The 13,632-nt window shown below is 45.3% G+C and overlaps 1 protein-coding gene across 1 annotated transcript in view; it reads right to left on the bottom strand.

Annotated features, from left to right (window-relative positions):
• Positions 1-13,632, bottom strand: part of cacna2d2a (calcium channel, voltage-dependent, alpha 2/delta subunit 2a) — a 245,439-nt gene that overhangs the window by 83,124 nt on the left and 148,683 nt on the right. The window contains 1 exon segment of the mRNA XM_061256915.1: positions 4,604-4,652. Within this exon segment, the coding sequence (XP_061112899.1) occupies positions 4,604-4,652 (49 nt within the window).

Below are 13,632 nucleotides of genomic sequence, written 5' to 3'. Positions count from 1 at the left end.
ACAGATGGGACGCAAAGCCCAAGAGTCAGCAGTTTTATGACCTGACCAATCAAAGCTGCACTGCAGAACAAACCGCTCAGACAGAGTCAGTCCAGGCCACCGGACCCAGCTTAGACTACAACACGCAGCGACACAGGCCGGGCCAAAACACACAGCTTGGACCACAGGAGCACTGCCCAGCCCACAGAGCCACACTGAGGATCCGGCTGGTCACAGCATTGAGGAAAGGGAACAAACATTGTCCTAAAACAGGCTACACCTCCAGCGACATGTAGTGAGCATGCATCCTAAAACTGTCTAGATAGGTAAAAGGTGCTATTTCTGGTTATGGCTAAATTCTACCTCACTATGTAAGCTCCTTCAGTTTAACCTCAAGGTGTCTTCCACCTTCTCTTCTTTCTCCAAACCTTCATCGTCATTTTCCTCTATCTAATCTTCATCCTGTCTTCCTCCCCTCCACCTCCTCTGAGCCTAGACTCTCACCTTCCCCTTCAGAGAAAAATGTATCAATAACACCATGTCATCAGCTACTTGGTAAAACTGAATAGATTAAAATCTCTGCTCCTGAACAGAGGGAGCGGCATCCTTCTTCCATGACTGCGATTGTCACGGCAACTTCCCACCAACCAATGAGCCAGGTCATGCCCCCCCACCCCCACCCCACCCAATCATGGCCACATGAACCGCACTTCAGTTTTCATTTATTTTTTATAATAACAGGATGCCGTACTGGCATATCCAGTATATGGCCTTGGTAGCCAGATCTCCCTGTCAGCATTCAGGAGCGCTTCAGCCCCGATCCACGTCAATGGACTGAATAATCCATATGATCTGCAGGCAGGTTGAGTCGCAGAGACAGAGAGAGGGAGGGCGGAGGACAGACCAAGAAAAGTAAAGAATTTCAGGCAGCCAAGGTCTTTCATCCTTTCCATTAAAAAATAAATTGACTCTCGTTTATAAATATATTTTTTAAACCTGTTAGAAAAGTAGTTTTTTTTTTTTGCAGATAGTAGTTGTCCCCTTTTTTGGCTAGATCACTCAGTCTCCCTGTACCAACTTACACCTCCCACTTCCTACACTGCCCCAGAGCACCACTACATTCCTCTAAAACACTACACTGCCTGCTTCCCAATTCCCTCAGACACATTCTACAGCACTGCTATGCTACCACGCTTCTATAGCACAATGTTGTACCAAAATTACTACACCCTCTACCTGTGTTTCCTCGCCGCACAGATAAATACTATACCTTCTAAGAGACTGCACGGTTAGTTACGGTTAACCTTGCTTTACTCCCTCTCTGACTGTGAGAGCTTCAACAGCAGGCTCCATCCATCTCCATCCTCAGTCCTAATTTACCTGATAAAGCCCAATATTGTTCTAAATATGTGACCTGGTAGGAGCTTCAGATACATCTCTCGCACTAGGCCATTTCACGGGGAGCCAAAAAACATACAATCATAAACAAAATCACAATTGTAATTGAGTTAATACCAGAATCGCATTCCTGAATATCAGTTCTACCAGTCATCTAAATTTCTAAATTCTCATTGTTGTGTAAATGATTGGTCCTCCAAGCTCTGATAAACATAACAAATAGTGTTCGCCAAAGTTCGCCATTGATATTGTTTGAAAGGTGCATATCGGTCTCTGTAATGAAGTAGCAGTTTAACAGGACGGTAGTTTGGAGGCAAACAAAAGACTCACTTTTCGTATTCATATGCAAGTTATTGTGGGATAGCTACCTGGCAAGAAGAATTTACCTGTTGATTAGGGCTATCAAAATTTGTGGACACTCTTTGCAGTATTATTGCTGCTACTGTATATCTCAATAGGGAGAGCAGTTATCTGTGTTTTGAAGTTACATCTCTATATCTCTGGAAATATTTGCTTAATCTCACCAACTGATACCAGATTTTGGAGCTCTCATTATACACATTAACAAGTGATGATAAACTGAAAAAGTCACATTTTGAAATATGGGCCACACTTAAGGTGTATTAACTAATGTAGTTGTTAAAATGAATGAATTCAGGTACAAATAAATTAATTAAGCATCAAATTTACTTTTCATTAGTTAATGTATTTGTTAACTACCAACTGATGTATTACTTAAATTAATATTTATCCATTAGCAATGATATACTTTCATAATGAATTAACCATTAACAAAAACTGTTTTTTTCATTCCAATATTAATAGGCATTAACTATTGTTGTTGTTAACATGGATTAATCATGTACAAATACACAAAGAACATTAGTTAATGCCAATTCATGTAACCTTATTGTAAAGTGTTACCGAAATATGTATTTGGAGTATGGAACCAGTCACATTATGACCATCTGAGCTAATGAACCTTTTACAGAGGAAAGCTTGCATGCTAGAGGCCAGAGGGTGTTCTAGTTTCTTATTGTTCCGTTGTGGTGAGAATGATTCCTGTTCCACAGGCATCCACAAATACCCTGTGGATGTGACAGATAACAATTCTTTCCTGGGATGGATAGGTGGAGACTGTCCTTGGCCAATCATGGCTGGGCCACAAGGTCCCTGGAAATCATGCACTGGAGTCTATCTTGCTCCATGCACCAATGTCAAAGCCAGGACCGGACAGGTTTGGGCTCTCAGTGAAGGTCAACCAATCAAGCATGCAAGCAAATGAGCCAAACTGAAACATTTGACAGCTCAATGTGAAGCAATACACAGGTTGTGCATGTCCCGTGTCCTGTTCAACGAAGCATCAACTGTGTACAAAGTGTGCCATTTGAGACTGTTAAAGATGCAGGTGTCTTGTCCCTTGGGCAATTCCATCTTTGGGAAAGTTGGGAATGAGGCCCTATGGGTAATTTTCAACAGCGCTACAGAAGAGAGGAGACACAGAAGAATGGCCTAAAGTCTTATCTGGCTATGTCAGAAGTTGCATTAATTCCTGCCTCATTGACAAATCACCATCAATTATTTCGGTAGATCCTTAGGACACTGTCAGATCCTTGAGTATATCACAATCATGGCTTCATTAAATGATCAAACCATGAAGGACAGGTCACTCTGGTGGGCACTCAGAGCTGGAATAAGGCTTGGGGCTGGTGAGTAAAACAAGAGCTCGGCTGCTGAACTGGTGAGCAGGATGGGTGGTAAAGATATTCCACAAATCCGGGTACAAATTTGAAGAAGGATTCATTTGCATGAAGTGATTGACTGCTAAAAATCACTCTCCCCAAGCCTCTCTATCTGTTTTGATAATGAGTGGATTCATGTCAGTCAATTTCACCCAGTCAAAGGACAGGTGCAAACTTCCTTTCTCTTTCTCAGGACCAAAGGTTCAGAGCATGACAGATAATCAAGGCAGGGCTTGACTCCATTATTTTTATTCCACCATCCCCTTTTCTGCTACTTAATGAACTACTAACAGTTGATCACTGAGATCATAAGGAATCTGGCTACATTGCATTATAACCCATATCCCTACACCAGTGGGTTTCTAACTTCATCTGGCTGTATAAATGAACCAAAAGCTCTGAAAACAGTGTCTCCAGTAGCTTAACTACTCTGCACATGCATTACAGGGTGTGTGCGTGGCACCTCACCCACTGGCAAGCTGTTCGAGACTCCTGCCCTACTGCTCCTTCTGCTGCCCCCCTAAACCAGCAAGAAGGGTGGAGGGGAGATGGTGGACGAACATGGATATGTGCTCCAGCAATGAACTTCTGAAATGGCACTAACCAATGGCAGGGCTGGAGGGATGGAGGGGAGCCTCGCTCCCACGGCCAGTGAGGATGAACCCCACATCAGAGGTGAGAGGGAGCCCAGGCCTCCATGGGTGCCGTGTTAACGATGACTGATCTCTTCCAATTAGAGGTCTTGACAGGTCCTTAACTATTTGCCATTAATCACATCCGAATACCCCGCTTTTGATTTATGCTTCTGCCCCGCTCCCCCCCTCCTTCTCCTTCTTTCTTCCTTCTCTTATCCATTCACACCTTCATTCCTACCTTTGTGCTTTGGTAGTTTGGGAATTTCACATTTCCCCTAGCAGCCAATAAATCAGCTCCTTGTCATGAGCTGTTCTTGTGACATTGAGATGAATACTGGGAGGTGGGTAGTGGGGTGGATGGGTGCTGGAAGTGGGGTTTGTCAGCATGCTTGACAGATCCTCAAGGATATGACAACAAAATGACACAAAAACATTGCAGGACATGCCCCGCAGATGAAATGGCAAAAGTATGCCAACAAAAGAACAAAACATGTCATCGATAGTGAACATAAAGTCAAAATAAGATCTAGCAAATAGACCACTGTTTAATACACAGTGTATTGGGCCTAGGAATTCTTAGCTGCCAGGGCCCAGCACTGAAGAAGCTCTAAGACAAGTGGGAAATTTGATAACCTGCTGCTATGTAATTTCATTGAAAAGAAGGCACAGCATATTAGTGTGGAGAAGCCAGGGAGGAGTGCTACATGCCTGGAACCCAACATCTCTTCTGCAGAAAAAGTCAAAGTGACATGGTCAATTTTCACCAGACAGATAAGTGGAGAACGGGCTGCTGCATTCAGTCACAATGGGAGGGGTGGAGGACAAGTCAATAACACAAATAAACAATACTTACGGAGTCTGAGTCCGCCTTGGAATCATAGTACTCAATGTCACGCTCCTGTAAACAAACAAACAACAAGCAAATGTTAGTACTGTGTTTATTTTACAAAGGTACGATGCTGTTTAAAAAAAAGACTTTGAAGAAAATGAATGAGGCAGAAACTCAGATTCATTTTGTTCTGCAGAAAGGGAGTCAGTTAACATAAGATGTGTGTTCCAAGTCCCAACAGAGAAGCAGTCCCTCTGAGTATTTATAATATTCACATCACATCACCTGATCACCTGGGTTTACCTTCAACCCAGCTTTAATTTAACATTTTAACTCCAACAAACATGAAACATCCAGGACAGACAGTGCTTCAAAAATAAGACTGCTGACATTTAGAAAAGGCTTATATCTCATCCAGTATACAAGTAGCAGGTACTAGCTCTTCAGTGGCAGAGGTATTTGACTTACAGAGACACGTTGGTTACAGAGCCATCAACACCAACAACAATACTATAATCATCCTTCAGCTGACCTTAATGTTACAAAACACCTGGCATGGATAATCTCAGCTCACTGTTTTGCTGCAAAGCATTGTTTACAACAGCAGAGAGAAAAAAAACTGTTCAATATACTACACATGGTGCCCAAACAAAAAGAAGAAACGCAGATTGGTGTTTAAGAAATCGAGATTGAGAGAGAAAGAACAAAGTCAAAACTACTTTACTGAGCTGACTTCACCTTAATGTGCCTCGCTCAGCCTCAGTAAGAGAGAAACCCACTGCACCCCCATCTCTACCCTCATGACTTCATCTAAACTGCTCTCATTCTCCCGAAACAGCTCTCGCTCAGCACACCCAGGTGTTCTAACCAAAATCCACTCAGACTTATTTTACTTCATCTTAACGTGACTCGCTCAACCACCCAGCCATAATCTGAGTCTCTCCACCCGAATGAGACTGATCTCACTCTGTGTGATAACATCACTACCTTAGCTCACCTCAGACTCCCCAAACTAAACCTGACCTCCCCACACTAAACCTTACCTCCCCACACTAAACCTCAACTCTCCACACTAAACCGCAGCTCCGCACACTAAACCTTACCTCCCCACACTAAACCTCAACTCTCCGCACTAAACCTTACCTCCCCACACTAAACCTCAACTCTCCACACTAAACCTTACCTCCCCACACTAAACCTCAACTCTCCACACTAAACCTCAACTCCCCAAACTAAACCTTACCTCCCCACACTAAACCTCAACTCCCCACACTAAACCTTACCTCCCCACACTAAACCTCAACTCTCTGCACTAAACCTTACCTCCCCACACTAAATCTCAACTCCCCACACTAAACCTCAACTCCCCACACTAAACCTGAACTCCCCACACTAAACCTCAACTCCCCAAACTAAACCTCAACTCCCCAAACTAAACCTCAACTCCCCAAACTAATCCTTAACCTCAACTCTCCACACTAAACCTCAACTCCCCACACTAAACCTCAACTCCCCAAACTAAACCTCAACTCCCCAAACTAATCCTTAACCTGCATCACTACACCCTATCCTATCCCTATGCAGTACCAGCTGAGAAACACAGATAAAGGACCAGCACATTTCTTCCTCTCGTCTACAGCACAGTGGCAATCTGCACAAAATCACTGCTGATGCAGATAAATAAATATACAAATACATAAGCAAGTAAATAAAACGAGCCAAATGGAAGGAAATAATCCTACTGAGGTTAATAAAACTGCCCAGGGTTATTTTCATTTTTTACTTGACTGGTTTGTGCAGCTTTCATGGAGGCAGATGGAGTTTATTCTGCTAAAGAAGGCATTAATGACAGTGCTGTGCACCGCACACCAGCTATTAGTCCAACCAGCGTCCGCAGTCACCAGGAAGCACCTGAAACTAACTGCAGCACAGGACATTAGCGGCAAAGTCAACTTGAAGAGCTTACTCGGGTGGGAGAACCGTGTGAGCGAGAGCTAAACCTCGGAACCTGCCAATCCTTTTCATCTCCCTTGACGAAATAAACCCGTGTACATTTTGTGTTAGTATCATTGTATTATCTTGCCTTGCCAGAATTATGTAGCAATATTTTCTGGTTTGCATCTCAAGCCAATACAACATTTTGAATTTACACTGAATAGGACTGAATGAGAGGGAAAAAAGAAACAGAGAAACACACAAGGGAAAACAGGGGGATTAAAATGTGCTTTGCTTTACAAAGACAAAACACACAGAACTCGGGATATGGTGGGGAGTTGAAGAGACAGAGTGAGAAAGGAGCAGATCGACAGCCAGAGAGAGAGAGAGAGAGAGCGAGAGAGAGAGAAACAGCAAAAGAGTGAGTGAGTGAGAGTGTGTATGCGAATCAGGGAGAGGAGGGTGAGCGTTGAGGTGGGGGGTGGGGGGTGGGCCTGGGGTAAGTCAGCAAACTAGAAACAGTTATTCAGAGTCAAGTCTCAGTGCCAGCGGTGAAAGGGGGCAGGAGGCGATCACACAGGGAGCGGGGGTGATAACATTGAGGAGCGTCTATCTGAGTTGGGTCCTGAGACAGAGTGGAAAGGGAGCGAACACGCTCCATCCCTCCGCTGGGCTTGCCGCGACGCGCCTCGCAGATTCGCGGTAAGCCGCCTATCTGTCAAACCTCATGCAATAGCTTTCGATTGGCCACGCTACACTGTGGAAGGACTGGAAATACCTTTTCTATTAAAGCAATCTGCCGGAGCCTCCAGTGGCATCAATGTAGTGCAAATACTCATGAAAGAGGATCCAAGATTAAATATTAGAACCACAGAGCCATCGCCACATGGCTCAGAATATTAAAACATTCTAAAAATAGAATCAACAATACAAACAAAAGACAGGTTGGCCCCACACTGTATACAAAAGATTCATATTCCCGGGGAATTACCCTTGAATACAGCAGGTATAACATCATGCTCTGAATTAAATAGAGATGCATAAGGCACAAAAGTGTTGCTCTACTGAACCAGCGACTGAACTACAACTCAAAACCTCATATCTGTGCCACTGTAACTGCACAGATCTGGCCTGGAGTCGCTTGCTATTTGGGCACATTTCTCACGAGGAAGGCTCTTTGAGACGGCTCAGATGACACTCGCCACAGTCAGTACTCCAGCCATAGTGCAGCAGTATTTCGAGTTAACGGGGAACTTGTTGCAGACTGACTTACAGAGGACCAGAGCACCAGAGCACCAGCCAACTGCAGCTGAGTGTTCAAGGGAAGTATGTCTGCATGCCTAAGGTGTCTAACTCCTTGTTGGGGCACTGATGTTAGTCCAGCAGTGTCAGCCTAACAGAGCCAGATCTCAGGTGGAGTGAGGCAGAACTGTTCAGCATAATTATATTATGGAATGCCCTTATCAAAGATTACAGTTTTATATTTTACTCAGGGGTTTCCCATGGACTTAGTTATCCTGCAGCTGAGACTAAATGTCAGGAAAAACAAATATTTGATTATAATTTAATGCTCAATTAATATAAGTTAATGCTCAAATATGATTTCATGCTCAATGAAAATTCAACAGTGACATCTGGTAGTTCAAAAAACAGCTTTGCAACAAACTTTAGAGAACTAGAAGCAAGTGCATCTAAGAACAGATGGAGAATCAGTGTTTCATTTAGCCAAAACAGAAGCTGCATGACAGTACTTGATCCTAGATCTCCCATGGGAATCACACATCAGCTGTGTGGGATGATGTTATTGACATTAATTGGGAAAGTGGAAATTTCCTGTGGGACATTTTCAAGAGAAGAGGATGAGTGACCTGTACCAATGGGTATATTCTCCATGAGTGAGCTAAGGTATAAGCTCATGATATATAAATATAGAGTTGGCAAACTGGTGACATACCTGAGGAAAAAAGAGGAAAAAAAGGAAAAAAAGAAACAGGTAGACAGCAGGGTTTCAAATGCCACGCAGGTTTCAAGCATACTGTACAACCTTCCTGGTCACAGTTGCTCAAAGCACTTTGCCACATTTGTCCATAGCAGAAACTCATATCGAGTGGCAAGAACTAGATTTTTACTGTTAGAGATTTCACACTCACTCCAGAAATAAGAGATCTTCAATCATGAAAGTGGGTGAAAATGAAGAGGGCTGAAGTGGCTTCACAGACAAGCACTTCCACCTCTTGACATCACAGAAAATGGACAGACTAGGGTTGCCAGATGCCCGGTTTTGGCCAGACTGTCTGGTTTTCAAATCATTCGAATTTGGTCTAGTTCGTGGTCCCAACCAAACAATATAATGTCTGGTCTGCGTAATGGGTTGAAATAATTAACCATTAATGAACCATTAGTTTGCACTGAACTCACGTGTGAGCCACCCCCACACTCTCGATCCCCCTCCCCCCAGGTCCGCTAACGGGCCCGACAGCTCCCCGCCTTGTTTGCGATTAAGCCTCCAGCTGTGCGTGTTGTCCGGTTTTCACTAATTCCAAACCTGGCGACGCTAGGACAGCCCCGCCCGGTTATCTCCGGCACAGCAGTGGGCCAGCAGCCGTGGCGGCTCAGGTCTGGCGTGCTGCCGCCTGGAGCCCCCGTCGCCACGCGAGGCCCTCGCCGGGACCTGCCTTGTTATTATTCTCCCTCAGACAAGGGCGCGCTCTCTCAAGGGCACCGGTGGCGTGAATCGGGCCAGGAATTTTTCGTTTTTTCTCAGTGCGAGGCGGCATTGGTCATGCTCCGAAAGCAGAGGAGATGGGCGAGATTGCTCCACACAGCGGCGCGTACTCCAGACGCTCTCCAGCGGAGGCAGCGCGCTCTCCTGCCGAGGGCCAATCACTGTGAGCGTCCTGATGAGCGTACTGCGGCGCTCGCACGGTGACAGCAGCATCAAAAAGGAAAATGCTAATGCTTCAGCGCTCTCTTTACCCCTTAATATCCAGATGACAGCCAGATGCACAGCTTTTTCTGGATGATGCCCTTCCTGAAATGGCGCTTCCTGTGGATCCAGTCACATCGGGAATTCTGTTTCTCCCCATGAGCACACCACGGTCTTCTCATTGAACATTCCCTAATGTAAATATTCCAGGAGCTGGATTAACACAACCGCCCTAGTTTAGACAGAACAGAAGCCTGTCATTCTGGATACAGCTACTATGCTGTAGCACAATTCTAAAGTCGATAAAATATACAGTCAACAGAGTTGAAACTGGTGACATACCTGCACAACAAAAAAGAAAAAGAAAAGAAAAACCATAAGCAGAAAATACCATTTGCAGAAAATACCATTTATGTCTGCCTGCATTTTTTCCCCCGACCAGGGTAACACCTCTGTGTTTCATACTTTTTCACTGTCCCATTTTCACAATGCCCCCTGTGCTCCTCAGTATTTTCATGGAAAGCTGGGCCACAGGCTATGAGACAGAGGGCAAGTGCAGGGACTGGGGGCAGTGGGGGTGGTGGGGGTGAGTACGGGGTGCAGGGGGGGGTGGGGGTGGACGCATGGAGCTGAAAATAGCCTGGGCTCTGAAAGGAGACTGCCCCTCCGGCTGTGGATGGTGTTTCATAGGAAATGGCAGGATTGATGGTGTCCGTCCGCAACCCCCCTGCCCAGAGCAACAGGGTGATATATGCCTCTCACATCCTGTCTGTGTGCTCAGCCCAGCCACACATTTACTCTTTTTGTCATGGTACTATAAAAGCTGTGACACAAATGTGCAGGGCCTGTACTGATGGATAGGACAAACACACATCAAGGTGCTGTTTGCTGCCTGCCCTTTGGAATAAACTAAACCAAGCACCACGGGGTGGAGGTGGTATTTAACTGGAAGCTGGAATATTAAAATTAGTCAAGGCCTATTTCATCAAATTTGAAAGGGGCATATAAATTGCACTCTTTTTGTTGATTGGCATCTAAAAAAAATGAAATAACTTGAGTGTCCTCTATTTGTACCCTTTTTCATCTAAATTTCCCAGAAGCTGTAATAAAAAGTTTACGAGTTTAAAGTGTCATTTAAAGTCTGCGTTTGAGGAGACGCTTTGAGGAGGTGCTTTAAGGGGGATGATGTGGACAGGAAGGCAGACGGGGCTAGGCCTGGGCTAATAAACCCCTGCATGCGATGCCAGGGAGATCCCAGCCAACGCAGTGCTAACCGTTTCTCCATAAATAAAGCCTTCATAAACTCAATTAAGATGAGCAGCGCTGATCTACGCTGGCAGGTGCCAGAGGCGAGGACCTCAGTGGAGGTCACAGATTCTTTTTCATCAGGCGCATGGAAGGACAGCTTTTTCTGCCCGTCCACGGACTCTTCTTATTGGGTACGACGCAGCTCCCTTCTGCCAATATTGTGCATGGTGGGAAGTCACCAGACCTCGAATCCATCTGCGGCACCAGGGAGCCAATGGGGGGGCTGTCGTTCCAACAGCACTTACAAAAGTTAAATTACTTCTCCGCTCACCAATTTTCCACAGTAAACAGGCCCACAGTAGCTCAGCATGCTGGATCTAAGCAGGCATGCTTCAGCGCTTGGCACAAACAAATCACATTTTTACTAACACCAAACATTGTCACCAACTGCTTCCTGGTCCTTTCGTTCGCTAGTCCTTGCTCCTACAGTATGTCAAAGCTACTTTGACAGCTGTTTGAATGGATTCAACTTTTGCACACATTGCTGGGAACACTATAAGCGTGCTCTCTTTTCACCTTTCCTCTTTTTATTAAATGTGAGGATGTTTTTTACAGCATGTCAGCTGTTTGCAGGCTGCTCAGGTTTGCTCAGAGCAAAGTGTAACATCATATATCAGAAATAAAGTCAGCCTGTCAGTTGAAAGGCCCCTTTCTCCACGGACTCAGGTCCCTCCGAGCTGCTGTGCCATGGTGTGGAATGCACCACTGTCCTGATGAGGAAAACTGAGATGAAAGCTTTCTGAGTTTAATGCTAATCCCTGTCTTGGAATGCATGAAGCAAGCTTTGTGTAACACGGAGCGCAGTATATGCCAGTTCAGGTCCGGCATTATGGCTCATGCCAGGCAAATTTTAGACTCACACATTCGCAGAGACATGCAATGGTGCATGCACGGGTACACACACACACACGCACACACACACACACACACACACACACAAATAAACACACACACACACACACACACACACACAGGTATCCTTGCACATCCTGCCACCGTCTATAGCCCCCCAGGTAGATAGGCTTGTCTGCCTCCCAATTAGTGGCCATCTGGTGCGGCTGGCCCAGGGTCTCTGCAGGGGTGGGGGCCAAGGGTTAAGCACATGTTTAATGAAGCACAGTGCCAATGGTCTACCTGCAATCCCATCAGTTCCACAGGGCGACAGATGATCACCGCTACTTATCTTTAAACGCTCTACCAAAAACCATAACCAATGCACCTTTTGCCAAGGTGGCATGGTGTACAGAAAGAGAAAGCCAAAATGGCGCTGAGACTATTCAGAAGGAAGGAGGAAAAAAAACAGACCATAAAACTGTTTTAATTTTTAATTATCATGAAAATAATTGTCATCAATACAAAACAAATGACTGGCCAGCATTTTTTACTTTGTAATGCTTTTTTCATTTCCCTTAAAAAAAAACCATCAATGGCCTTGAAACATGAAGTAATTGATGTCATCAGTTTGGCGTTGTGTTTGGTAGGGGGAGGGTGTTGTTTGGGGTAATGGGGAGGAGGTATTGTTGTTTGGTGAAGGGGAGGAGGTGTTGTTGTTTGGTGAAGGGGAGGAGGTGCTGTTGTTTGGTAAAGGAGAGGGGGTGTTGTTGTTTGGTGAAGGAGAGGAGGTGTTGAGTGTTGAAGGGGAGGAGGTGCTGTTTATTGGTGAAGGGGAGGAGGTGTTGCGTGTTGAAGGGGAGGAGGTGCTGTTTATTGGTGAAGGGGAGGCGGTGTTACGTGTTGAAGGGGAGGAGATGTTCTCGTTTTGGGGAGAAGGTTGTTGTTTTGCTGCAGGCCTCTGTGTAACACACCTGAGCCTCTCCAGTCACGCTCTCCTGGACACACATCTGCTCTGTCACCAGCGCTGAGACGGCAGCATGAACGCCAGGTCCAATGTTCCCTCAGAGATGGGGAGGGGGAGGGGGGGAGCAGTGACACGAGATGGAACCGCAAGCAGGAGTTTGACTGACTCCTGATGAAATAGATGCAAATGCTTACATAAACCCTCGCTGATCTCTCAGCGAGTTTTCCTTCCTGTCCTTGTGTGAAGTAAGCCAGGTGACCTGCCCTAACCTTCCCCATCCTTCCATATCCTGTGCCTTTTTTGACCAGAATTTGAAAGACTAAAGGTAAAACATCTAAAAGGATTTAATATCAATAGTTTGACCTCTAAGAAAAGAGATGAGATGGACGAAAAACCATGACTAGAACCACCAGAATTTTCTTCTTTTCAAAGTTACATGGTCAAGCACTTGGCAAGACAGCCACTTGAGAGCACTGATAAATACTGCATGTGGTTGTCAGCCAGGCTGCAGACACGAGATCAGCCAATCAGAACCACATATTCTTCACCCTCTGACAGTGACATGGCAAGATCAAATGGATAATAGGCTGTGTAACAAGGTTATTGCTGTCAGTTGTTTAACCCCTAAATCTCAGGCATTGTGCTCCGTAACCTTGAGTCATTTCCTGTAACTCCTGCTCATTTATATACGGGAAATGTTAGCATAACAAATACGTGCAGGTTAGAGGCCGACAGACGCATGGCGAGTGATCGGTGTGATGAAAATCTTATCTGAACCATTTATGAGAAGTGTCACCTCTGCACACCATGACCTTGAGCACTGGTGGAAATGTAGCACACGAGTACATGCAGACACACACACGCTCTCTCTCTCTCTCTCTGTCTCTCTCTCTCTCTCTCTCTCTCTCTCTCCTGCACACACGCACACACACACACGCAAACACACGCACACGCAGGCTGACCCTGAAAACGACTGAGGCTGCGGCCGGACACTTCCCTGTCTGATCAGTGTGCGCGGAACAACATCAACAACAACAACATCATCAACAACAACAGCCCGGCCTGCTAATTGGCAATCACTT

Source organism: Conger conger, chromosome 10 (genome assembly GCF_963514075.1).
Source record: "Conger conger chromosome 10, fConCon1.1, whole genome shotgun sequence".
NCBI classification, from domain to species: Eukaryota; Metazoa; Chordata; class Actinopteri; order Anguilliformes; family Congridae; genus Conger; species Conger conger.
The sequence above is the reverse complement of the archived record's forward strand: the minus strand, read 5'-3'. Positions and strand labels throughout refer to the sequence as shown.